Source organism: Acartia tonsa, chromosome 9 (genome assembly GCF_053477335.1).
Source record: "Acartia tonsa isolate MP-2025a chromosome 9, ASM5347733v1, whole genome shotgun sequence".
Classification (NCBI taxonomy): domain Eukaryota; kingdom Metazoa; phylum Arthropoda; class Copepoda; order Calanoida; family Acartiidae; genus Acartia; species Acartia tonsa.
In genome coordinates, this window is record NC_137268.1 from 45907578 (window position 1) to 45933802 (window position 26225).

The following is a 26225-nucleotide window of genomic DNA, read 5'->3' on the forward strand; positions in this document are numbered from 1 at the left end:
GTATATTTTGGTTACTAAATTATACAAAAATGTTGTCAAATAAGTTAAAAATCATCGTATTTTAAATGGGCGTATGGACTTTGTGGTAACAATTATTAGAGGTGCTACGCTTTCTAATTCGTACCTATCTGTTGTAGAATTCATCATGCAAAGTTTAAAATCGATAGGACAATTCTAACATGTCTAAATCAACGAAAAGAACTAACCATTACGGACTTACGGACGGATGGATCGACCCTAATTATAGAAAGGCATCGCTTTTAAAAACATAATAAAATTAGCACAATATATTTATTTGAAAAATTGATATGGCACAAGAAAAAAATATAAAATCTATAGGACAAGACATTCACATTGTTAGGTTTTTGAAAATGTAATAAAACGGCATCCTTGAAAAAAATAATGGAAATCAATATGACTTAGAATTAGCCGATAATTTGAAAATTAAATAAAATATCACAATAAATTTAGTTAAAATACTTACACAATTTTTTAAAAACAATTTAAAAAAAGACTTTTACATCTTACAAGACAATTATTGAAAAATTATACCAAAAAAACAGCGCAGCAAAAACATATATTAAATTTCTTATTTTTCTGCTTGATTTGCAGTAATTTCGAAAAAATAAGCTATGCCCTAACCTCTGGATGTAATACTTGAACACAAAAATAGCTTTAATTGGCGGATTTATCGACGGATAATGTATGTTAATGTATGTTTGCTAGAATTACATATTATACAATTATAATTTTGATTTTCATTCTTATATAATGATATATAAAAAAACTAAACTTTATCAATATCTAATCTTATTTGATTTTTGATATTTTAATATCACGGAAGACTTATTACAAAAATGATATTATTTTGTAATAAAAAAAGACTAAAGGCAAAAGTTTATACAAATTAATAATCTATAAAATATGGCACTTTTTACGTTTTAGTGTCCTATAATTTTGAGGTATTTTTATCAGAAATTTTAAAGCTTTTTTACGACACAATTTTCACTTATGTCAAAAAGAGTAGGATAATGCTTTGAAATAATCAAATCTAAGATTTTAAATTTGATGATCTAAAGCTTAAAAATACTCTTAAAGTTATCACTTTTTCTGACTTTCAATTCTCAGATTTTTAACAGTGTTCAGTTCACTTGATTTTGATTTTAGTAGCAAATCTACTCTAAAATTATCTTTGTCTATACAATAACTTCATGAACAATTCTTCGTGCCCGTGTGTTCGGCGTTTGCAGTCCTTCCGCCAGAGTTTGATGGTCCCGCTGATGCGGCGGCTGGTAATGCTGGTGACCGCCGCTGTTGTTTGAAGTCGACGGCGGCGGATGATCGGCGATAAAAACGTTGGGCGAGGCGGAGAAATAGTTTGCTGGGTCAGGGAGTCCCTGGTACGAGTAACCAGAGTGCTCCATGGCGGTACTGCAGTTATCTGAAACAAAAAATTAGATTTAAAAAATATTTTCGAAAAATATTCAAACTTTTATTTTACGTAATTGAAATTCGAATATTCAGGAAAGCAAACATATAGATACTCCCCATCCACTCCCTTTACACCAACCCCTACCCATCCTACTGGATGAACAAACTGACCAATAAACGAGGTTTGTATTAACAAGCTAAATGACGACACATTTTCCCCTGTCAATACATCACCGTAAATCCTGTTTATTGTAAGATAATATAAATGTTCTATAAGAGGAAATTCAGGTAGAAGAAGAACAAGAAAAAACGTAAAATGATACTTACATTCACCCGCCATAATTTCACCGTTAATAACGGACCGCCGTCCGTCCACCGTAAGCTCGTTCTCCCCGCCGAAATAGCCGTTTTTACAGCCGCCAGCCTCTCCATAATATTCGGGCTTGTTTTCGCCGCCGAAATAGCCGGTATCAGGTTCTGTGGTCGGTGTCTCGTCAATGTAGGGGTAACCAGGGTAGTTGTCGTAGCCTATACAGAAAGATAACATTACTAATTAGAAAAGAAAGTAACTTATTGAATGACATTTATCTTCGAGTCCTTCCTGATGACATAAAATGAATCATCAGTGTGAAATCCTATAATATAAAGTAGTAAGCTTTTTTGTCTGTAGCGAGGGATTTCACTAACCGCTAAACCGATATTGTTCTCCTTTACAGGGAATCTTCGTATATTTACTGTAGATAGAAAGTAAAGTATTGATAGATATAAAGATATAGAATTGATTGGTATTCTATTTGCAAACTTTTATTAACATTGTCTACATTTTATCATAGAGTAATCTTTCAAAGAGGTAGAAAACCTTTTTTTTGAAGTAAAGCTTTTCTTTTAATATCATGAAAGTTCTTTTGTTCATTTAAAACATGTTATTATTTTTACTTTTTGGGTAAATATTTAAAGATTAGAAAAATAATACTACATGACTATGTATATTTGATTTTAGTAATGAAGATTCCTGGGATGATTAGGCATGGTAAATTAGCGAAGTATCTCTATAATTCAGTTTTAGAATGGAAGTATCTCTAATTCTTTGTTAAGAATCCTGTAATTTAAGAAATTTTGGCATAGATGTTTTAAAGCATTTTTATTCAGGCTTCTAAATAATATTAAATGAATTAATCATTTCTGTTTACATTAATTTTGTTTGTATTTTGGATAAGATCATATATACATTTGTAATTGAATTTAGATTTTTGTCTATTCTTTAAAAAATTGAAAAAACTTGTCCGTGGAAATGACACTTGATTTTCTATTGTGTTTACTAAGACAATAGAAGATTCTTTCTTTTATTTTTATTGCTATAAACATTAGTTTACTATTTTAAAAAATATACATTGGGTAGGATTGCGTACTTTTGGGAATAAGGGAAATTAATTTGACTTCTATTGACACATTAATAAAATAGAAAATTTTGTCCTAAATAACAAAATATTGACAAAAATTAAAAACTAGAGAGGATTAAAAAAATATTTTTTAATTGGTGGACGAGTCTTAAAAATCTTTTTGGGTCTTTTAAATTGGATCCTTTACTTTTAAATCTTTTTCTAGGGGTACATTAAAGACTAATAAATTAATTCTGTACCAAATTTTGTCATTGAGAAGTATTAATTAGCTAATAAATGGATAAGGATAGATTTAAAAATTTCTTTTTTTGCAATAAGAATACCTATCTTTTTTGTAAAATTTGTTTGTGTTGATCTTTTTTTGATATCTGCAACTCTTTGATGTAATTTATACTCTTTCTATCTTCTTTTCTTTCTAACATTTTGTAAGGATACAGGTATGATACAATGCAAGATAAAATGACTATCTCTCCATCGAAAATTGCTGATTGCTGAATTCTGATTCATTTGTTTATTTTATTAATCAATACAAAATAGTCATTTATCATTTCTTTAGGATACCCCTCCCTCCAGTCTGTTTTAAAACATAATTTGAAAATCCTAATTTCGAAAAAGTACTTTAGCTTTAAAACTTTGGAAACTTTTTATAAAATCTGGATTGGTTTGTACAAAGTATTAGTATCCTAATTTATCAATAATTTGTAATCTACAGAAGGGGTAATTTTGTTTTCATTGTCTTATCCCTTAAGATCACTGACAGAAAAAGCTTACTTTTAATGTTTAAAGCAAACAATGAGACACTTGTTTAAGGGTTAAAAGGCCTAATTTTTTTCTGTGCCTATCTTTTCCAATCTGCTTATCTTCTTTTAAAAGTGGGTTTGTTGGGACTTTTTTGTTTTTCTAAAAGCATTTCTTAAAACAAAACAATTGACTCTCAAAGTGTGAAGGAATGCTAAAAAGCATCAAAGTATTTTTTCGGAAGATTTTTTTTAGTGTGTAACTACTCTAGGAATAACCTTTTACTTAACATTCGGTCTGTTTCTGTTGGACAAATATTTCAAAGCTTTTCTTTTTTGGGTCTGTATATTTATCTGTTAATAAGTAAGGTTTTTTATCGAACAATTAAAAAACAACCTATGTGATTTAATTACCCATTCCTGCTTTGCTAATTTTGGCTGAGAATTTTGGATATTATCGTTTTTATCTTACTTAAACACATATCTAAAACTATTAATTTTCTTTATCTTTAATGTAAATCTTTAAACCATTAATAATGGGAGAAATTTAAGTTTTTCATACAAAACAACCCTCTCTCTTCTTTTCCGTAAAAAAAATGTTGAAAACTCTACCTGCCAAAGCTGAAATGGGATAATGTAGCTCGTTAGGGTCAGCTGGAGACTTCTGGTAGGCCCACAGGGGTTCCTATACACAAAAAGAATTAGGTCAGAACATTTTTTTAGATAATTTTCTGTAAGTTAAGTAAATTTTTTATGTTAATGATTTTCTTTGATTGCAAAGGCTTTTGAAAACATAATGATGAACATAACTGACATATTCTTGACATACTGCTAAAGTTGAAAACAGCTAATATTGATTTTGATCGACAATACATTACAAGTTTAAATGTTGAATTATTTTAACTAAATATTTTCCTATAACGCTTTTCTAATAATTGCCTTGTGATTGCTGTCTTATGTTGTGATAATTACAGCATAAAAGTTAGACAGTGATGGAAATAACCATTATATGAAGTCATAAAAAGTAAATTTCTCTAAATACAAAATACAATTAGTCAATGACAAATTCAAGTTTTTGGACAAAATAACGAAACACATTTTTCTTTATAAAATTTTCCAATAAAAAAAAATTAATTTCAAATCAATGTGAAAAAATTAGATGAAAGTCAAGATATACATTTGAAAAGGGTTATTAATAATAAATTATATTGACTGGAAGGGGGGAGGGGTGAGGGAGAAGTAATAAAATAGAATTTTTAGCTACAGTGCAACAACACTAAAAAGCCCAAATTTTTACAAATTAAAAAGCTTTTTTTTCTAAGAGGGAGGAAAATGTGAAAAATTGTTGATGTCACACGGCTATAAAACCGGTGTTTTTACATAATCACCAAAACTTTTGACTCACAATCAACCCATCATGGGTGGAGATTTTTCTTAGTACCATACAGTTTGTAATATTGAAAATACTACTTCCTTTTGCAAGTACAAAAACAGCTATTAATCTCAAAAGATGGATAAATTAAAAATTAAATCACATATGTAAATGTTATTGTTAGGTAAATGAAAATCTATCTTCAAGGAAAGGTATACTTATGTCATATAGAAATTGGTACAATTGTTATACGTTCAGTCGAAAGTCTACTGGCTTCTAAATTTAAATTGCTATGAAGACATTAAAATTTGTTATTTCTATAAAAACGTATTTTATTACCCGTCGGTCAGACAAATTTTATTGCTTTTTTGGTAAACATGGGAGCTTAAAATACGTCCTGACTAGTTTGAATCTTTTTAGGTAATAAGGGAAACTAATTATTTGGACAATTGTGACCTCTTTTAACTTTCTAATAAGTTAGACACTATTTTTCTTATTATATAACAATGACATTATTAGAAATGACCTTACACCAGATTATCATGTACTCTAATAAAGTGAAACTTGTAGTGGGCTAAAATAACGATCTTCCCATACCCTCCCCTCCTAATAAATGAACACTCTGACCATTAAACAATAAGGGATTATATCCTAAATTGACGACAGTTTTTCCCCTGCCATAATATCCACTTATATTCTATATACATTATTATTAGAATATTGTTAAATGACAGACATAGGTTAACTACTAATATTTTTTATTGGATTTAATGCCGACGAAAATATATATATGTCAGTAATTGTCACTTTCATAGTTATCACAAGTAAATTTAATATGCCTATATATTTTAAATAAAAATAAAAAAAATAATAAATCTGTTAAAATCTTAATAGTAATAATGTATGTTAAAGATTAAAAGAATCCTTACAAGAAAATTTAAATAAAATTCATAAAATCTTTATGTTAATTTATTGCATACTAGCGGCTACGCACCTAGAGGCCTCTAGGGGCACTTGAGGAGGGGATAAATAGTTATAAACCTTCCCGGGACCTATGAGAAGCTACCCTGTTAAGGAGAATCCGATCGGTTCAGCGGTTAGCGAGATCCTTCGGTACAGACAAAAAAAGCTTATTACTTTATATAATAGGATTTCTAGCATTAAGATTTATTTATAATATAACTTTTAGTGTATTTTTATAGGGAAAATTTATGAAAAATATCTTTTTTAGAGCTAAAATTAAAAAGCTTTAAATTTTCATTTAAATTTAAGGACAGTAAAATAAGGGTTTCAAAGTTTGATAGGGGTAAGCACCCCTTTACCACCTCCCTGGGACGTTCAAGAGATGGACTTATTTACATGTAATTAAGTAGCTGTGCTACATGAAATGAATATTTACCTGTGAATTAGCACTCTCCGACTGTGAATTGCTGGATCCTTGTTCAATCTGTTGAGAATTAATATCAAATGTCGAACTTTTCCTAACTCCATGCTGATTTTCTCCCGCAGTTATGGCAAACATTTGGGCTTTGTAGGCGTCTATGTTGTGGGGATGTAGAATCTTGGAAACGTGCACATTTTTCGCGCCATTTTGTCCTTTTCGCGTGTAGCAAACACATTTGATTGCAACTAGTAGAGCCACCAGTCCCAGCAGGCTTATTACGACAATAAGGGCGATTAACCAGGGCTGCCCAACGTCCAGGGACTCAACAACCATGCCAACAACGAAGGGACCGCAGGCGGTTGAATTGGTGACCAGGCAGAGGCGTGACCGCAAGGGACCGGGCACCGGGTTGCTGGTTCCCTGGCTGTCGCTGTCGTCCAACTTGGCGGCGTCCATTTTGAAAGCCGCGGTTGATAATGGGTCCTCCTAAATAAGAAAAGAATTAACATATCTTTGAACAAAAACTAATTAAATACAAATACTTTTTAATCAAGTATTAAAAAATAAACTGTTGAGATCAATACTAAGACTTGAAGCGAAACTTTGCTTTAATAAGGACAAAACGTACAGTAAGGGAGGGTAAATTACATTTGTCTCCAAAGTTTTACTATAACGTTTCTTATTTGTTAGCTTAACAACTTTGGGGACTTTAATTGAATTTTGATTGGATGGCTCATTAATTTGAGTGTCCAAACGTTTCATTTACTAATTGTATGTATCATTATAGAGGAGGTACATCAATTTATTGGCCATTTTATTATCCCTTTAAATCCTTGCAAAACGTATGTACCTGGTCCAAAGGAAAGGTTCCATAGGTTGTGTCAGCATCCAGAAGAGTTTGAGAATGGTGCAGCCAATTCCCTTGTCTGTCTTGGACCTCCAGTTCAACTAGCAGCTTCAGTTGATGTGGAGGTAACTGAAAAGATAAATCATTAGAATGTGATCTTTAGAACGATAAGGCACAATGTAGAAAAATATGAGAATCCGGAATTTAAACAATCTTGCTACAATTTTACAACGATTTTTTTGTTCTAACTCCTTAAACAATTCGCCATGTTGTCTGGTTTGTCTTAGATGTTGTTATCCTTGTAAAAATATGTATTGAATTATCATACCTTGACATGTACAGAATTAGTAGATCTCTCCAGAACCAGGCTGTCAGGGCTGGGTATCCTAGACTCATCAACCAGAGTGGTGGCAGACACAGGACTGGTCCAGGCACTGACCCCTGCGGGGTTCCTGGCCTGCACGCGGATGGAGTATTCGGTGTACTGGTTTAAACCTAAACAAATGGAATAATCTTAATATTCATGTGATAATTATTAAGCAAACAGATCTTTCAGACACTAGCCATCTAATTGAACGACCTTGTTTTGAAGTCGTAACCGTGTAATTTTGAGCTGTTTATTGGACAAGGAATTCCTTCTAATCTTGATACAAATTTCAATATGTAAGGTGTCTGGCATATTAGCCGTAGCAGCTTTTAACCATCACGCAGTTCGGCCAAACTTGTTATCTATCCAAAACAAAATTAGAAAGTGTCATTTTCAGCGGTTTATATACAAAAATACCCATATTTTGTTGTTTTATTTCATCTAAATCTCCTTTACTGTCGAATTCTTTTTATTCTTCAGTATATATTTCCCTGTATCTCTTATTCCTAATAAAATATATTGATGAAGTGATATGACTTCAAGTTTCAACGACTGTTTAAACTTTTTACCCAGGTGTGCAAACAATCTAGCCAATATGAGCATGTATTTAGAAGCAGCTTATAATGCCTTATAAAAAAGACGTCATACAATAAAAATAATCAATGATAGGCCAGTATACAATACATTGTAATTGACAAATGGTAAAATGTATACTGGTCAATCATTGGTCATTTGTATTGTATGACGTCATTTTTTATATATATATAAAGCTGCTTCATGTATTTGTTTATAGCGCAGTTACCAGGGAGAGAGGGACATTAGCCTGTTCATTACATTAGTCCCCAAAGTTTTAAAATAACGTTTAGTTATTCGTTGCCTTAACAACTTAGGGGACCATTATTTAATTTTAATTGGCTGGTTCATTAAGTTGATTGTCCAATCGTCTCAACCACTAATTGTAATTTATAAAAGATGTAATTCTGTGTGTCATAATTGGGGATGTACATAAATTTATCTATGTATAATATGTATGAGGAATGTAATATTGATTTATTTTCAAAAAACTTAACAATTTTTAACATTGTAAAAACACACTTTTTTCGTCTGTCGCACGTCGCCAAATCAAAAATCATTGTCCTAGTTCATTGGTAGTTAACTCTGCACTGGCTAGTTTATGCAAAATATAACTTCTTTACTTTGAATAAAAGAAAATAATAAATAATAAAATCAATGATTTTTTAAGTAAAAAATATGATATATTTGATTTAAAAGATTAATTTCATTGCTAAAATTTTACAAAAACATATTACTTTAAATATCAGATTTAAAACTTTTTCTGAATCTTGACCATCAATTACTTTTTACTATTATCAAACTTTTTTTGTTATAAGTTTGACTTGGATAGGACAAGTATTCCAAAACAATATCTACTATAAAAGGTTTGCTTTTGCATGTCTAAGAAGATCTCAGAAACTGTTTATTCTAAAATTTTCAGAAAAGTTTTTTAATAGTAATGACAGGTTTTAATATATTCTGTAGGATCATCAAATCCACAAAACTAGAATCAATCAAATTTCATCCCCAATTTTTCAACTTTAATTTAGAACCATTAAAAAAACATTTAGAAGTGTATACAATGAAGAAAAATAAACATGAAATGATTAAAATTTATTAAGATTGTTGAATGTCTGTCCTCGATTTCATGTTTACATTTGAAGTGAGGCTAAGATAAGTTTTTAGTGCATCAAAAATAAAGTTACAATGCTAAGCAGTTTTTGCCATTAACGGAGCTTTTAGAAATTTGCATTTAGGTCTTTTTTGGACAACAATGTCAATAAATCGTTCAATTTGACATATGTTTTTTATTTAGTCAAAAATCATATTCATTTTTAGTGATTAGGGCAGGCAAACGTACTTATAAAAGTTATAGAACAGCTATTCTTGATTTTAATGCATGTATTATATAGACCATGGAAAATTTGTGCATTTTTCTACTAGCGCTATAAAAAGAATCAGTTTTTACTGCCCAACCCCTTCCCCTTTAACTAATCATTCAAACTGATCATACTATTGATTAGGAAAATGTCACACAAGCAATTTTTTTTCTAGCGCAGCTACTATATAACATTATATGTCTGTCAGTTCGTTCATTAGTCTGTAACGGTTAGCTGTTTGCTTACAGGGAGTAAGGGAGGGGACAATGGATCGAATATTCAATTTTTAGGAGTCTCAGACTTTGGGTACTGGCTTAAAGGGAATGTGCAAGAATTTAGCAGTTTCTGACTGAGTTTGGGTACTTGCGCATGAAATGCCGCTACTCGTTGTGTATGTTTTGAATATTGCAGACGGGGAGAAGGGATAAGGGAAGTGGGGGCAAGGGAAATAACTACTCGTTGTGTTAGTTTGGTTTGTAGCAGACGGGGAGAAGGGAGAAGGGAGGTGGGGGCAAGAGGCAAGGGAAATAAACAGAATAAAAAGGGGCAGTCATATTCTTGCTAGCAGCTGGCCGGATCCAATAATCTTGTAATATAAAAATCACACCATAAAACCTCAATATATCTCATCAAAAACAAGTTGTGATTTCACTTTACATGACGCTATGGAAATCTATTATTCAATTAACAATCCCTTTATAATTTCCTACAAATTTATTGGATTAAACTGGATTTCGTGCCCTTTCTTTGATAACTCTTATATTGAATTAATTGCCCATTGTCCCCTCCCTTACTCCCTGGTTTGCTTACCTGTAATATTACACTGGCCCATGGCTGTACACCTTTTAGTATCCACTCGTCCATCCACTGTTCGGCTATACTCCGCCATATACTCTGTGTTCTAGATAGATAGATAGATAGATAGATAGATAGATAGATAGATAGATAGATAGATAGATAGATAGATAGATAGATAGATAGATAGATAGATAGATAGATAGATAGATAGATAGATAGATAGATAGATAGATAGATAGATAGATAGATAGATAGATAGATAGATAGATAGATAGATAGATAGATAGATAGATAGATAGATAGATAGATAGATAGATAGATAGGTAGATAGATAGATAGATAGATAAATAGATAGATAGATAGATATATACATAGATAGATAGATAGATAGATAGATAGATAGATAGATAGATAGATAGATAGATAGATAGATAGATAGATAGATAGATAGATAGATAGATAAACAATGCAAAAAGCATGGTGATATGATTATCTCTCCTAACATAAAGAAACTTTATCTCCTTTATTTTGAAAATGGTAGAGAATTTTTGACCAGTTGTGCACCAAAAAGCATGAAAATACAGTTTTCTTGCTCTGTCTACCCAGTGTGGAGACAAGTAGTATGAAAATTTATTATATCAAATAAGAAGAATTAAGTTTAATAATATATTGCTTTACAAAGTAACCTAATCTTACATTAGGATAACAATAATTAATTTAATATTAAAAAAGGGCTTTTTCCAGGGTTCGGCAGACGTGCCTCAGCCGCGCATAAGCCTCAGTTTTAAACCTGTTTGTGAGCAGAAAAAGAAATTTCAGAAAGAAGGATTGTCTGCTAAAGAGACAGTTTTATACATCCAGCTGAATTTTATAGTGATAATATGACGATTTCACTGAGGCTCACACGCGGCTTACGTGCGGCTAACGATCCCTGGCTTTTTCTTTCATTTTGCATATAAACCTTAAACAAACTTTTTATGCTTTTTTAGGTTAGAAGAGCTCCACAGGGCTAGTAGCCCATAGGGATAGTTCCCCGAAGGGTTATAGCACCTACGAAAGGGACAATTATGTTTCTTTTTTAAAAGGTTGAAAAGAAAAGGTTTGAATGAAAGCACAAAACAAACAAAGGAAGAAAAAAAAAATGAGAACTCAACCTAGCCTCATTGTTTCAGTGTTTACATTTTTATTAAATAACAAATACGACTCTTTGTCTACCCTGTTCTACAAATTGTTTTTCATAACACAAATCCCCGTCAAAAATTTCATATTTTGCATAAATATTCTGGGCTATGCAAAATATTTTGGAAAAAATGCAAATTAACTTGATTTTTTTGGGGTCCTTGCTGTAACTCTCTGTCTATCTGTCTGTCTATCTACCTAGATAACTTGCTATATGATAATCTAATTAGATATCCACATATCTGTATAACTATCTATTAATATGTTCATCCATCATTCTAATTTATATTTTTGATTATATATCTATCTATTTAAAAAAAATTGTCTTATATTGATATTGCTACCTTTAAGTTTATGTATATGTATATCTGCTTTTCTTAATATTTTTCTAGATATCTTTTTATAATTTATATATCAATCTCTTTATTAATTTGTTTTTCTATCTGTCTACATATCTATCTATTTGTATAACTATATGTCTTTCTATCTAGCTCGCTATTTATCAAATGCATCTCTCTCTTTCTAGCTGTGTATTTATCATTTGTCTTTATAACGATCTGTCTATCTGTCTTTCTATCTATCTGTCTAACTGTCTGCCTGTCTGTCATGACAACTTTTTATGTCTATCTCATTTTGTCCATCTATTTATTCAACTTTCTTTATTATACATCATTTTTGCCCCTAAGCCTTTTGTCTCTTTCTTTAATGACCTATAGTGGCAAGTATTTAAATGTACATTATGTTAAAAAATCAGATGTTAAATGTATTCTTCATTAATTAAATTTCAATCAATTTTGTTATTAACCAAAAAAATATTTAACCGTAGAACAAGTATCAGAACATTCATTAAACTGAAGCTGTAAATATAAAAATGTACAAAAAATAAGTTGAAAATTGGTCACCATACATATATGTGTATATTTTGATTATGAACATTACTTGAATAAATTCACGAATAAAAGTGTTTAAATATTTAAAATGTAGGTTTTTTTAGTTGAGGTCAAAGTAATCTTAAATATTTTTTTCTTTCTACCCTAAGTTCTAGTTTAAAACAGAAAAAATAGGTGATTTTTTATAGGTGATATATCTCGGTAGGATGGATGTACACTCCACTAAAATAGATATAAACCTTCCCATTCCATATAAGAAGAAATACTGCCAAGGAGAGCCATATATCGGCCAAGCAGTTAGCGAGATCTTTTGGTACAAATACACAAACAGACAAACTTCATTTTAAGATTTACTGATCCCTCCAAATCTTGGCTGTTGTACATTACTATTACGGAGAGTGTGAAAATATGGCTCAAAGCTAAATTTTTGCCAGGACCATTGCAAGCACCATACCATTCAGGGAGGGAGGGGACAATGGGCTGTTTATTTCACTAGTTCCCAAACTTTTATAATAACATTAACAACTTTGGGGACTTTTAGGTTTCGACCACTAACTACAATCTAAAAAATTGGTAATTTGTGCATCATCATTGGAGATTTAAATGCATTTATTGGCCATTGTCTTATCCCTTTAGATCCCTGTAAATACCATTCCAGTAATAAATTTATACAAAACATGAATTTAACTTTTTTATGTCTGATAAACATAAAATAAAGAAAAGAGAAATTAAACAAAAATGAAAAATTTATAAAGTGAAGAAAAAAATTATGTATTTTAAGAGTTACTAAAAAGCTATGATAAATAAAAATATATTTAAAACAATACATTAATAGATAGATTAAAATATTAACATATTAACTATCTTAACATAATCTATAATACAAAGTAGAACGATGTCTGTCCGTCTGTCCGTCTGTCCGTCTGACCGTCTGTCCGTCTGTCTGTCCCTTAAGATCTTGGTAACCACTGAACCGATCGGATTCTACTCTTCAGGGTATATACCTATTGGTCCTGTGGTGGTTTTAAGCTATTTTCTTGGGGGGTGGGACACCCCCAACCCCCCCAAAAACAAAAAAATCCCCCCCCCCATTTTTTTTTTTTTTTTTTTTTTTTTTTTTGCAGAAGATTTCCTTGGTCCTTTGTTCAAAAATATTTTTTATTCCAGCATTTATTTTGAATGAAAGAATAGCAACATTCTCTCACTAAAAACAATAAATATTAATTTTTTACGAATTTTGCCTTAATTTTTTTTATCACCTCTTGGGGCAAAGCCCCTAGAGGCTAGGGGCGAAGCCGCTAGTCCTATTATATAAAGTAGTAAGCGTTTTTTGTCTGTCCCAAAGGAACTCGCTAACCGCTGAACAAATATTGTTCTCCTTACAAGTGAAGCTTCTTATAGGTCCCAGGAAGGTTTTAAACTATTTTTGAGGAGGGTGTCTTCACCGCCTCTCCCCTAAAAATATTTTTTACTCTTTTAAACGCAAATTTCGAATGGTATGAGGTCTCCTACCTCCTACTTGAAGTGCCCCTAGAGGCTTCTATGGGGCGTTGCGCTAGTATCATATAAAGAATAGAAAAATATAAACTGATATAGATAAACTAAAGAAAAAAAACAATAATTTGAATATAGTTAAGTAGATAAACAGAAAAAAATAGATAGATTAATACATAAATAGTTAGATTATTATATAGATGGATAGATAGATAAAAAGATAGATGGATAGATAGATGGACAAATATATGGATAGATGGATGGATAGATAGATGGATAGATAGATTGATAGATAGATGGATATATAGATAGATAGATAGATTAGAAGATAGATGGATATATAAATGGATAGATACATGGATAGATAGATGGATAGAAAGATGATTAGATAGATGGATAGATAGATGGATAGATAGATGGATAGATAGATGCATAGAAATATGGATAGATAGATGGATAGATAGATGGAAAGATAGATGGGTAGAAAGATGGATAGACAGATGGTTAGATATATGGATGGATAGATAAATGGATAAATATATAGATGGATAGATAAATGAAAAGATAGATGGATAGATAGATGGATAGATAGATGGATAGATATATGGATAGATAGATGGATAGATAGATGGATAGATAGATGGATAGATAGATGGATAGATAGATGGATAGATAGATGGATAAATAGATGGATAGATAGATGGATAGATATACAGATAGATAGATGGAAGATGGATACATAGATAAAAGATAATTGCTACCTTATAACCACCGTCAAATCCAGAAGTCCAAGAGATGAAAATAGATTCCGAGGAAACCTGGTCGATTTTCAAACCATGCGGGGCTTCTGGCTCTCCTACATTAATGATAAATAAGTGTTAGCCGTTTTGAAGATATTTCAGTACAAACATAATGCATTTCATGTTTACTTTAAAATCATAAATTCCCACTTAAAACTAAAATTTAGAAGGCCTGCCTTACCCTTTCAGTCCGTATTTATGATAAACAAAACATACCTTTTCCTTGCAGGACTATCGTAGCTCTAGCTCCTCCAAGACTATTTACAGCTCGACATTCGTACGATCCGTACGAGGATTTTCGAACCTGAAAAATAAAACATTAAAATTCCACAAAAAAACTAAAATATGTTACCAGTAATTATACTCAAAAAAAATTAAGTGGGTGTTAAACTAATAGATTTTATTGCATCGTATTATAGACTGCTTTCCGCGGATATTAAAATGGAAAATTCTTCGATAATAGTTTTGTTAGCCCCAAGGAGACGATGGCCCGGGCTATCAAACAGGTATCAATTTTAGGATATTTATTTTAATATTTTCTTTATCATTCCTTATGATTAAAGAGATCCATATATGCATTAAAGAGGAAAATATATATTTTGATTCAATAATGATAATCATCAGCGTATTTAATGAAAATGTATGAAAGTATTTTTAACACCTTTATGCTTTCCCAAATGGCTCGACAAATTTGCCCCATTTTGGTATTAAAAAATTATGCATAATGCTGAAGGAAACTTCCATACCTTACACCTAGAAAAAAATCGATGTTGTTCAAAATTTTTCACAAAAGAACAACACATATATCTCCCCAATTTAGATAAATTTCGAGAAAAAAAATGATTTGTTTCGGTTAGGTTAGGAAAAATAAGAGTTCCGTGTGGTTAGTTCACAGTCGAATTACAGATTTGGGGCTACCAAATAATAATTAAATATTAAAAATGGCATAAAACCATGCTTTGCCAACCAGAGAAAAAGTTTGTGTTCAACACTTATAATTTAATATCAATATGCTCATATTAAATGTTAAATATTTGTCTGCTAGTGATATATCTCTTAATATTTGTATTCCTATATGTATATTAAGATATATAAGTTTTCCGGAATTTTAAAGTTAGGGGGAGATTTGAAATCTGCATCAAATTTTGAGGATTTTTTTTTATAAAATTCGTTTTTTCTATAATTCTTTATCTAAAAGCGGAAATTTAAGTTAATTAATTTTGGCATCTGTGATTGGTGGATTTAAAAAAGTTGCGCTCTGATTGGATGGCGTACATCATTCAACCAATTAGAGCGCAGGTAGTTTAAAATCCATCTATCCTATTGGTCAAAATTAATTAACTTAAAATGCATTTCCGCTTTTAGATAAAGAATTATAGAAAAAACGAATTTTATAAAAAATCCGTAAAATTTGATGCAGATTTCAAATCCCCCCTAACATTAAAATTCCTGAAAACGTATATATCTTAATGTATATAGGTGCTATAAGCTCAGCTATAGTATAAAGATTGAAGGTATATTATTTGTATGTCACAAGACCTATGTCATATTTCCATTATAAACTATGGATAAAACATATCAAAATTATAATTCCTTAATTGCCCTTTATCGTATTTTATAAAGTAGTCATTTTGTTTTTTTTAATCTGAAGCTTAAGATTTCTATAACTAATGATTAAGTTCTCCATTTTAAGGAAGCTTCACATGGCCACATGGTGGATTAAGGCTATTTTTTAATCTTTGAATACAAAGCCCCTAGATGCAACTTAGGAGGACTTTCTCGAAAATTTCTTCTTTTTTTGAGTGACTTAATTTAATTTAGGTTAGGTCAGTTATGGTTAAAGCTTTTAACTATTTTTATATAAATAGTGATAACTCCATAAAATATTCTATCCATATGTTTATTATATCTATTATGGTTGCAGCCTACCAATGATAGATGTAAATTTATACGTGTTGAGATTTGTGTATATATATAGAGACTATGGGGCCTAGGCATCAAAAAATACGTAGGAATGTCACATTCACCCACAACATAGTTGCCAAATACGATAAGAATTATACCAAACTTAATCTAATTATACCAATACTATGTTTATGGCATTAGAGTAAAACGCTAGAGGGGGAAGGGGTTAAATAACTGTATGTCCCCATCCTAAGGATCTTGTACCAGCTCTCAATTGAGTCATGTTAAAATCAACCATTAGTGTCGGGAATAGCACAGCAAGGCAACATAAAACAATTTGCTAGCAGACGAACAAGTTCCTTGGAAAAGGGGGGCAAGTACTTATCTGTATATACACGTATACTATGGATCTGCTTTTATAACTAGCGTCAGCGTTCCTAGCATCTAGGGTAGGGAGAGGGCAATATAATGTGAAATAGCCCAAAACACCGAAAAACTTTAATTTAAAATAAAATTGCCTAAACAATCTTGTTAAGCTTCCTTAAAATGGAGAACTTAATCGGTTTAACCATTAGCGAAATCTTAAATTTCTAAAAAGGTACAATAATTTTGGTAATTAACACAAAGTTTTGAAAGCCCCGCATAGTTATTGTCCTAAATGCTTTGGACCCGCAGGGTTATATCTCCCCCCAAACTACATATTTAGTTGACAACCTAAAATTGACTGTTCTGAAATCAACTAATTCAATATTTCTTGTGACGCCTAAACAAATAATATCCATAAAAATAGAAAGTTTCACAAAATTCCTTTAAAACAATAATGGACCACTTGCAACCCCCTTTGCCGTAAGAATATATATTTCTTTAGATATAAAGGGGTTAGGGCATGAAATAGTCAAACTAGGTAAACAAGATATTATTTTTAAAAATCACAAGAAAATATAAAAGACAAATAAGGATCCCTTTTCTTCTAAAATGTTTTAAGTCTTTTATAAACTAAAATTTTCATATTAATATTTTTTTATTCAATATCCAAACTTTTCAAAACATTTATATTCCAATTAATTAATCTATTTAAGCAACTATTCATTACACTTTTGTCAATCTTTCTATCAATGCATACATTTATATTTTCTATATATATCTATAGTTATTTCTACGTAGTTATATATTAACTTTTTTGAATATATCAATTCTATCTATTTGTGAATCTATCAATTCTATCTATTTGTGAATCTATCAATTCTATCTTTTTGTGAATCTATCAATTCTATCTATTTTTGAATCTATCAATTCTATCTATTTGTGAATCTATCAATTCTATCTATTTGTGAATCTATCAATCTATTTACCTGTGTGATTGACAAAACAGCCCGGAATAAATCTTCTTCAATTTGGGTCACATTGGAGGAATAGTTCACTATTCCAGAATCTGAAAATAGTTATTTATCACATCGTATTATAGACAGCTTTCCGCAGATATTAAATTTGAAAAATATAAGAAAAAAACCAGTTAGACCCAAGGGGTCTTTAGACCCAAAACAAGTATTAATTCTGTAATACGATGCTAAACAGGAGTACCAGGAGCAGTCTAGGGCTATAAGTGCAAGTTATTACAGAAGAACAAAATTGCAAAAAAAGTTCTATGTTTAAAAATGAATAAAGAAAAAGTATTGAAAATAAAAGGGTTGGTTTGAAAGAAAGATTGCTAAATTATCATAATTATTTCATTACAAGCCCAAAGTTTTTAAAACTTCTTTGGTCAAAATTTATGTTGTTTTAACCATTCCAATTTTAAAATAATCAAAAGCATCTTTTGTCATTAAATCAAAATTTTTTCTTTTTGATTTTAATATTTTCATTTTTAATTACGATTTAACTTAAAGATTTCTTGTAAAAGATGAAAAATCTAACCCCCCCCCCCCCCCCTAAATTCTTATTTGTAAAAGTTGGCCCTTTATAACTTTAGTTGGAAAAAGAACGGTTTGAAGATTAATTTAGATCCAATTGGCTTTTCCTTCAAAATTTTTGAACAGTTTAAAAACTTTGGGTTGTTATTTAAAACCGGTCGACGACGCGACCTGAGTTTTAGCGCAAGTGGTATGTCGTGGAAAAGCGACAAACTTTCAGAAATTCAAATCTATTTGAATTTTGTATTTTTGGGGATCTTAAGGGATGTAACAATGGACTGGATGATAAATTGCTGTACACGACCTAATAATGATTGAAAAATTAACCCTTTTGTAGATTAAATTATTTGTTGAAAAGTTTGTATAATAAAGGCTTAGAAAACCTAATCAAAATCTAATAAGAGTCCGCAAAAGTTTTTAAAGCCAACAAATAAGAGAACGTGATATAAATGATACTTTCGCAACAAGATATCTCATTCTGCCATTCGTTAGTCGTGAGTGTGATTCATGATTGTTTTGTACAAAGTAACTGTGTCCAAACTTTTCCACCAATTATTTCAATAGAGAGCGTATATTTTGTTGGAAAGGTATGTGTATATTATTTCATCAACCAATGTTTTATCCAAACACATATTAAATGATTAAATCTACTGAATAACTGTCCCCCTCTAAATGTGCAAGTCCAGAAAAATTAACCAAATTAGTAGAAAGTTGCCTAAAATATTATCTAAAGTGAATGAAATAGTTGGCTTTCGCGATCGCTTTCCTTCCTCTTTGTTTTTATGTGCTTATCAGGGCTCGGCAGCCGCGCGTTAGCCGCGACAAAGCCTCAAATTTAAACCTGTTTGGATGTTTGATTTTTTTTAAAAGTATGGTTTGCTATTAATAATATTTTGTTTACTTGATTTGTTAAAATAAAAACGTTATAATTAGTTTTATCCTATTTTCAATTTTATAACAACAAGGCCAAATATTGTCCACATGTAGCGAATAACTATTTTTAGACTAAATAAGTAATAGTAAACCGTAATCCAGTACTGAAATAAAAACCAGTATTCTCAAATTCATATCTTTGAAGAAACTCTACTCTAAAACACACGACAATATCTTATTATGTACAACTAAAGGAAAGCAAACCACAAATCCACTAATTTCTGGGTATATGTATATTTTTAAGGGTTTATAATAGTCTTAATTGAGAAAATATTAGGCTCCAAAAAGTATGTACATTTCCGAAATACATAATATGCTAAAAAATGCCTTAAATTGTGCTTTTTAGACATTACATTTTTTCACTTATTTTTTAGAAAAATAATTTAAAGAGAAATGGGACATTAGACTGTAAATTAGATAATTCTTTTATTCGTTATCTCAAAATGGATTCAAATTAAAAGTGTCCAAATTTATTAACCAGTATTTTTATTTTACAGAAAGGGTACTTTTATTTACCGTCATTGGGGGTGTAACTGTACAATAACAAAATTGTCTTATCCCTTAAAGTCACAGGGACACTAAACGTTAAATGTTCAACTTACCATGATCCTGATCTGCTAGTGTCCAGTCGAATCTCGGCTCCGGGAATGCACGCATGTCACATGTTATCTCTCCAGATTCCCCCACTCCGAAACCAAACTAAAATATTGAAAATGGATTACAAAATTTGCAGATTTGTCAGTATGATTTTCTGTCTAGTTGTATTTCTACTTGTATGTTTTAATTGTTCTCAGTTTGTCTATCTATCAATCTATCTATCTGTCTGTTTGTCTCTCAGTTTGTCTATCTTTCAATCTATCTATCTGTCTGTTTGTCTGTCTGTCTGTCTGTTTGCCTGTCTTTCTGTTTGTTTGTCTGTCTGTCTGTCTGCCTGTCTGCCTGTCTGCCTGTCTGTCTGTCTGTCTGTCTGTCTGTCTGTCTGTCTGTCTGTCTGTCTGTCTGCCTGCCTGTCTGTCTGTATATTTGTCTGTATGTCTGTCTATAATCTATCTATCTATCTAATTGCCTACCTTATTTCTGGAATGTACAGGTACAGGTTTATGCTGGATTCTGAGGTGTGTGGTGGCCTCTGCCCGTCCTACTTGGTTCTCAAACTGACACGAATAGTGACCCTAAAATAATTAAGCCTTTAATGTTGTCAAATCATGAAAATCTAATGAAAAATATACAAGTTTGGATGATCAATGATCCTTTGATACAGTCCTAAAGTATGGCATTTCAGAAAATGAACCCTTTGATAACACCTTCTTTGTCTTAAAGTATTAACTCAGAATAATATCTAGTTACGCGTGATAATAGACCAAGGCTTTACTCTTACTCTAACTATTTTTGTAACGCGCCAAACATAAACACAGTAAGTAATAAGTATATTAATTTAAAAGTCATTGATTATGGATTCAAGCACATTTTAATTACTTTATCATATATCATATTTTAAAAAATCTTCCAAACTGTGAAATATATCTTACCTTATCCTGATAGGTAAGTTGGTTAGAATTCTTTCTACCCAGTCCAACATAGCTCAGTGTTGATAATACGTTTTGTCCTTGTTCAGTTATCGAGATCTTAATATACAAAATATTCATTAGAAAGATAATAATAAATAAATAATTAGGAAATAAATGTAATAAATTTTAGAATTAAATATTTTTAGATAGATAAATAAATGGATAAATTAATTACTGGATAAAAAGACAGACAGGCATATTTACAGAAGAACTTGAAGCCAGATATATATAAACAGAAATACAAAAATGTAGAGAAGGACTAACAGAAATACAAAAAGACGGATAAAGATACACACATACATACCTACAGACAGAGAAAAAGAGCGCCAGGCAGACAGACATAAAGAAGTGAAGACAGAGAGACAGAAAAACTGAGAGAGTAAGAGAGAGAGAGAGACAGAAAGACGGACAAACAAACAGACATACAGATAGACAGAAAGACAAACATAACGAAAGACAGACAGACAGAAGACGGACACTTATTCAAGCGGACTATTAGGAATACATATGACATAATATACATACAGACAGACACACACAAATAGACAGAGACAGGCATAGTCAGAAAGATAAATAAAATCACCTGAAAAAGTTCGCTAGAGGACGAAGAAATTTCGACGCCATTTTTGAACCATCTAACCGCTGGCTTAGGCTTTGCTGAGGCGCTGCAGGATATCTGAAGGCCGGATGCCGCCTCGGGGCGGAGCAGATTCGGCGGAGGCGTAGATGTAAGGCGAGGGGTCAGGTACACTTGTAAATCCACGCTTGCTACTTCACCCTATGAAAATTATAAGAGAATAAATAGATAGATAGACAAATATTATGTATATGGATGTAAGGATTGATAGAAATATAAAATGATAGATAGATAACTATTAAAATAATGAAAACAAGTAGGTTTTAGAATAGCTATGCTTTTAAAAGTTATAATGTTTAGTTTTGGCTTTTGGAAAGGCAAGGCTATAAAAGTAATAAAAAGATTGTTTTTTTTTTCTGCTTGGAGATGTTTTAAACCAATTTGACGATTTTAGTCTTTTTATATAGTCTTTTTTGTACTTGTTAGTAATTGGTTTATAATAATCAATTTGAATTATGTTATGGGCGAACGGATATTGATAAGCTAAGCGTTTTTTAAATTAAGCAAAAAATTTTAATTAATTTTTAGTAGTACTACGATCTATACAAAGCGTAGAATTACGGTTTTAATGTCGATCAAATGGCATTTCAAATGATAGTGGTGGCTAACAATGGATAAAGTATAATACACTTGTCGTCAATCTAGCTTTCTAACATGGATCGCTCGTATATTGGTCAGTTCGTTCATACAGTAGGAGAGGAGGGGATTGGGTAAAGGTGTTGGATCGGGGATATTGTTATTTTAGCCCGCTGCGTGTTTTACCATTTCAGAGAACACAAAAATCTGGTGTATGATCCAAGTAATAATAAATTAATTTGGTTAACATAATAGCTTTATACTGACACATTACAATCTTTCCGATTTTGTTTTACTTTTGCGGAACATGACTCCAGTTACGTCATATTTTTCTTTCCCAAAAAAGGGAAGGGGGCAAGAAAATCTCTTCAAAAGATATGGGGAAAACCCCCTTTTCTCCCATATCTTTTTTTCTTCCCCCCTTCCCTTTTTTTCTCCCCCCTTCCCTTTTTCGGGAAAGAAAAATATGACGTAACTGGAATCATGTTCCGCAAAAGTAATACAAAATCGGGAAAGATTGTAATGTGTCCTATATACTGTATTTCAGCTGTTTTGTCAAGGAAACCTCGTGGTAATGTTATATTCAATGCTAATTTACTTTTTGTGCCATACAGTAATCCAAGAACAGTGACTGATATTCATTAATTTTAATCATTTGATGTTTGTGTGTCTATGGATTTCTGATAATTTCTGGAAGGGAGGGGACATTGGACTATTAATTACTATTGTCCTCAAAGTTTTATTAGCTTAAAAACTTTGGAGACTTTTTCTTGATTGGATAGTTTATACCGATAATATACATAAGGGGTAATTTAATCAATCATAAATGGGGGTGTCTTCTTGAGGACATACCCCATCTCTTATATTTGAAAAACTATCAATATAAGGGGGGAGTAAAATGCTCATCAGGAACTTTGAGGGAAAGAATTATCTAATCTAATTTATTAAACTAAAAATGTCTCACAATTTTAAATTGATGAAAATGGCAGAAAACCTGTACCTGTTCATGGCAGAACCTAATTTCCAGGAAGCGAATGGGGTAAAGGTTCCTAAGCGTCCATGTTTTGTTACAAAATTGTGTCAACAAAAAAGCGAAAGAAAATCTTTTTAAACGAATATGATAAAACAATTCTTAATATTCAAGTAGTATTTTTAGAAGTACAAAAGTTTAAAAAAGACTTTTGAAGTTGCTTAATTTATATTAATAATCTAATCATAATTTAGCTAAATTGTATGTCAACATAAAGTAGATAGCTGAAGGCATTGTAAAAAAAACTAATTGATATTGCCTGATTAGGTGATCGAAAATTAGATTTTTATGTACTAATAAATAAAAATAAAAAGGCCTACAAATATCCTAAAACCTGACTAAGATAAAAACTTCCTTCTCTGAAAAGTGTAACTTTTGGACACACACAACCATAATCAACTAATTTAGATTAGGCATTGCCTTTTCTTCAGCTGGCAGAAATACAGTGGATGTATTTTTGTCAAAATAATTTGAGGGTTGTAAATTAAACAGAAATTTGCTAAATATTGTAGGAATGCTGACAAAAAAACATCTAACACAGGCATTTTTACATCCAAATTGTCAAATATATATCTATTTCTTGCAAATTTACATCTTATCTTTTAATATGTCAAAAATACATTCCATACAAAAAAAAGCAATTCATTTGTCCAGAATTAAAAAGAAAACATTCTAATCAGAAGTCCCTCCACAGATTATGACGTCATACGATAAAATAGCCAATGAGAGGCCAGTATATACTCTAATTGACCAATGGTAAAATTTATGCTGGTCTCTCATTGGTTATTCTATCGTATGACGTCATAATCTGTAGAGGGACTTTTAACATCTTATTCTAAAAAAATTTATAGAGAATCGTCGCTACTAAAATATGAGAAATTTTAATGATATCAAAATAGACAAAATTCTACGTTCATTTATATATTGCTGTATAACTTAATGATTCTAAAATGACCCATTTTTCGAAGCAAAAGAATTTTTACTTTCATTTGGTTTATAAATTTAGTAGCGTTGCTTCTATATAGTGTAACTTGTCCGTCATTTTGCCTTATTTCTTCAAGAGACGTTTATAGGCAAATTTCAAGCAAAGCGCATAAAAATAGGGAGAATTCCTTGACCATCAATAGGTATATAATATAGAACTTTCGGAAACATATCAACTAATAAAGAATTTTGTTGTCCGCGGGTCATATAAAAAAAACAAGATACTAGCTAATTGATTAAACAAAATATTTATCTATGTGTTTCATTCATAAACATATTTCATTTTTTGGGCCCTATAGTTTTTTTTTACTACTATTAAGAGATATTTTGTCCACTATACTTTATATACCTCTCCATTTGTTTAATGGATTTTTGATAAATCATTTGGGATAAATTGTGCCGTTTTCCTATTTATTTGTTTTGGGTCTAAAATATACCCCTTGGATCTAAATTTAAAAAGTATGTGATTAAGTATTGAAATATTAAAAGAGGTTCAAAAAATGACACTCAAATAAGATGGGGCAAAAAGGCAACGACCCCTCCACAAATTTTTTTTTACCATAATGAATTACTAAATGAGGGGGGGTGGTGGGTGTTGGGAAATTTTGTTTATTTCTAAATATTTTGGTAATGAATAAATAATATTAGTTTTAGATATAGAAAAAATGCCATTTAGATATTTTAGTAAGAAAGATAAGTAATTGAATTAAAATATAGGTTTAAAGCTTCCTATTTCATTACTTATTGACAACAATTTAAAGAATATTTTAAAAATCTTCGAGTTTAAACAAAAAAATCTTTGAAAAATTTTTTTTTATTTGAACTACAAGTCTTTTATCATTTAATGAAAATATGCTAATGCACTTTTCAAAAATAGAGACGTCAAATGAAAGGGTATGCATTTTTTTTGCAATTGTCTTTAAAAAAATAGTAAAAATATCTATGCGAAGTTATGGCCTTTTCTCATAGAATTTATAGAAATGTGAATTTTTTGATGGGTCTAGAGTAGCATGAAAATTGTTTTGAATAAGAAATGAATTTGTCTGAAGAAAAATATTATTGTTCATAATCAAGATTTTACTCATGTTGTGATATCAAAAAAAAAATTAAACTCCTTGTTATTTTGATTGTCGATGAAAAAATGTCAAATTATCATATAAATTCAAGATTCCTTAAGAATAGAACAATGAACGATGAATTGGTGTACATCCCCGATTATGTAAAACAAAAGTAATCCTTAAATAGATTACAATTATTGTTTAAATTGAATTAAAATGAGTGAAACTTGCTTTTTTTTGCTGTTTCATATTTTGCTGTGTGATACCCCAATCAAATTTATGTATAGTTGCTACTAGTAAATTTGTCCACACCCACTTTAAATGACAATTTTTATATTTTTTCTCAGTGTTATTGTTCTCTTATCTTATTTAGAGAACCAGATTTTTTTTCGAAGCGAAGCTGTTCTACAAGTCACATTATTTATACAGTGTGTTTTTTATGAGAACTTTTTTGAAAGTAATTTTACCCCACTCATAGTTATCAGAATTTAATGATTAATGGCTTATTTTCTTCGTTTTTTAATGCAATTATTTGAACAACGAAAAATATTTCAGTTTTTATTTAAAAAGTACAGTAAAATCTAAAATTCAAAACTTAGGTGTCAACCTCTAAAAATGGTTTTAGTGCATTTTTCTTACGCTCAAATATTCAACCTTTTGCAGGAATGGCTGATAATCGCTTAAAAGTTGAGATATAGAGCTAAAAATGTATACAGATACTATTAAGGATCTTGTACTAGAACATATTAAAGTTTGAAGGCCATATCTCAACCAGGGAGGGAGTACTGGTCCCCCAAAGTCGACTACAGAAAATCCAATTTTTTTTCTTGCAAAGGGTGAAAGATTTAGGCATGAGAAAAATGCGCTAAAACCATTTTTAGAGGTTGACAACTAAGTTTTGAATTTTAGATTTTACTGTACTTTTTAAATAAAAACTGATATATATTTTTGGTGTTCTATTAATTGCATTAACAAACGGAGAAAATAAGCT

The 26225-nt window shown here is 30.8% G+C and overlaps 1 protein-coding gene across 1 annotated transcript in view; it reads right to left on the bottom strand.

The window, feature by feature from the left end:
* Window positions 1-276: 276 nt before the first annotated feature.
* The window catches only part of LOC145329059 (cell adhesion molecule Dscam2-like), a 219139-nt gene continuing 193190 nt past the window's right edge, over window positions 277-26225 (bottom strand). Inside the window, exons 16-29 of the mRNA XM_080173079.1 lie at window positions 21533-21727; window positions 20911-21006; window positions 20452-20553; window positions 19984-20080; window positions 17891-17970; window positions 14850-14937; window positions 14595-14689; window positions 10283-10373; window positions 7500-7666; window positions 7175-7300; window positions 6340-6810; window positions 4181-4253; window positions 1759-1959; window positions 277-1441 (exon numbers count right to left, since the gene is read on the bottom strand). Coding sequence (XP_080029205.1) covers window positions 1197-1441; window positions 1759-1959; window positions 4181-4253; window positions 6340-6810; window positions 7175-7300; window positions 7500-7666; window positions 10283-10373; window positions 14595-14689; window positions 14850-14937; window positions 17891-17970; window positions 19984-20080; window positions 20452-20553; window positions 20911-21006; window positions 21533-21727 — 2127 coding nt within the window. The 3' untranslated portion in view covers window positions 277-1196. The remainder of the gene's footprint in view (window positions 1442-1758; window positions 1960-4180; window positions 4254-6339; window positions 6811-7174; window positions 7301-7499; window positions 7667-10282; window positions 10374-14594; window positions 14690-14849; window positions 14938-17890; window positions 17971-19983; window positions 20081-20451; window positions 20554-20910; window positions 21007-21532; window positions 21728-26225) is intronic.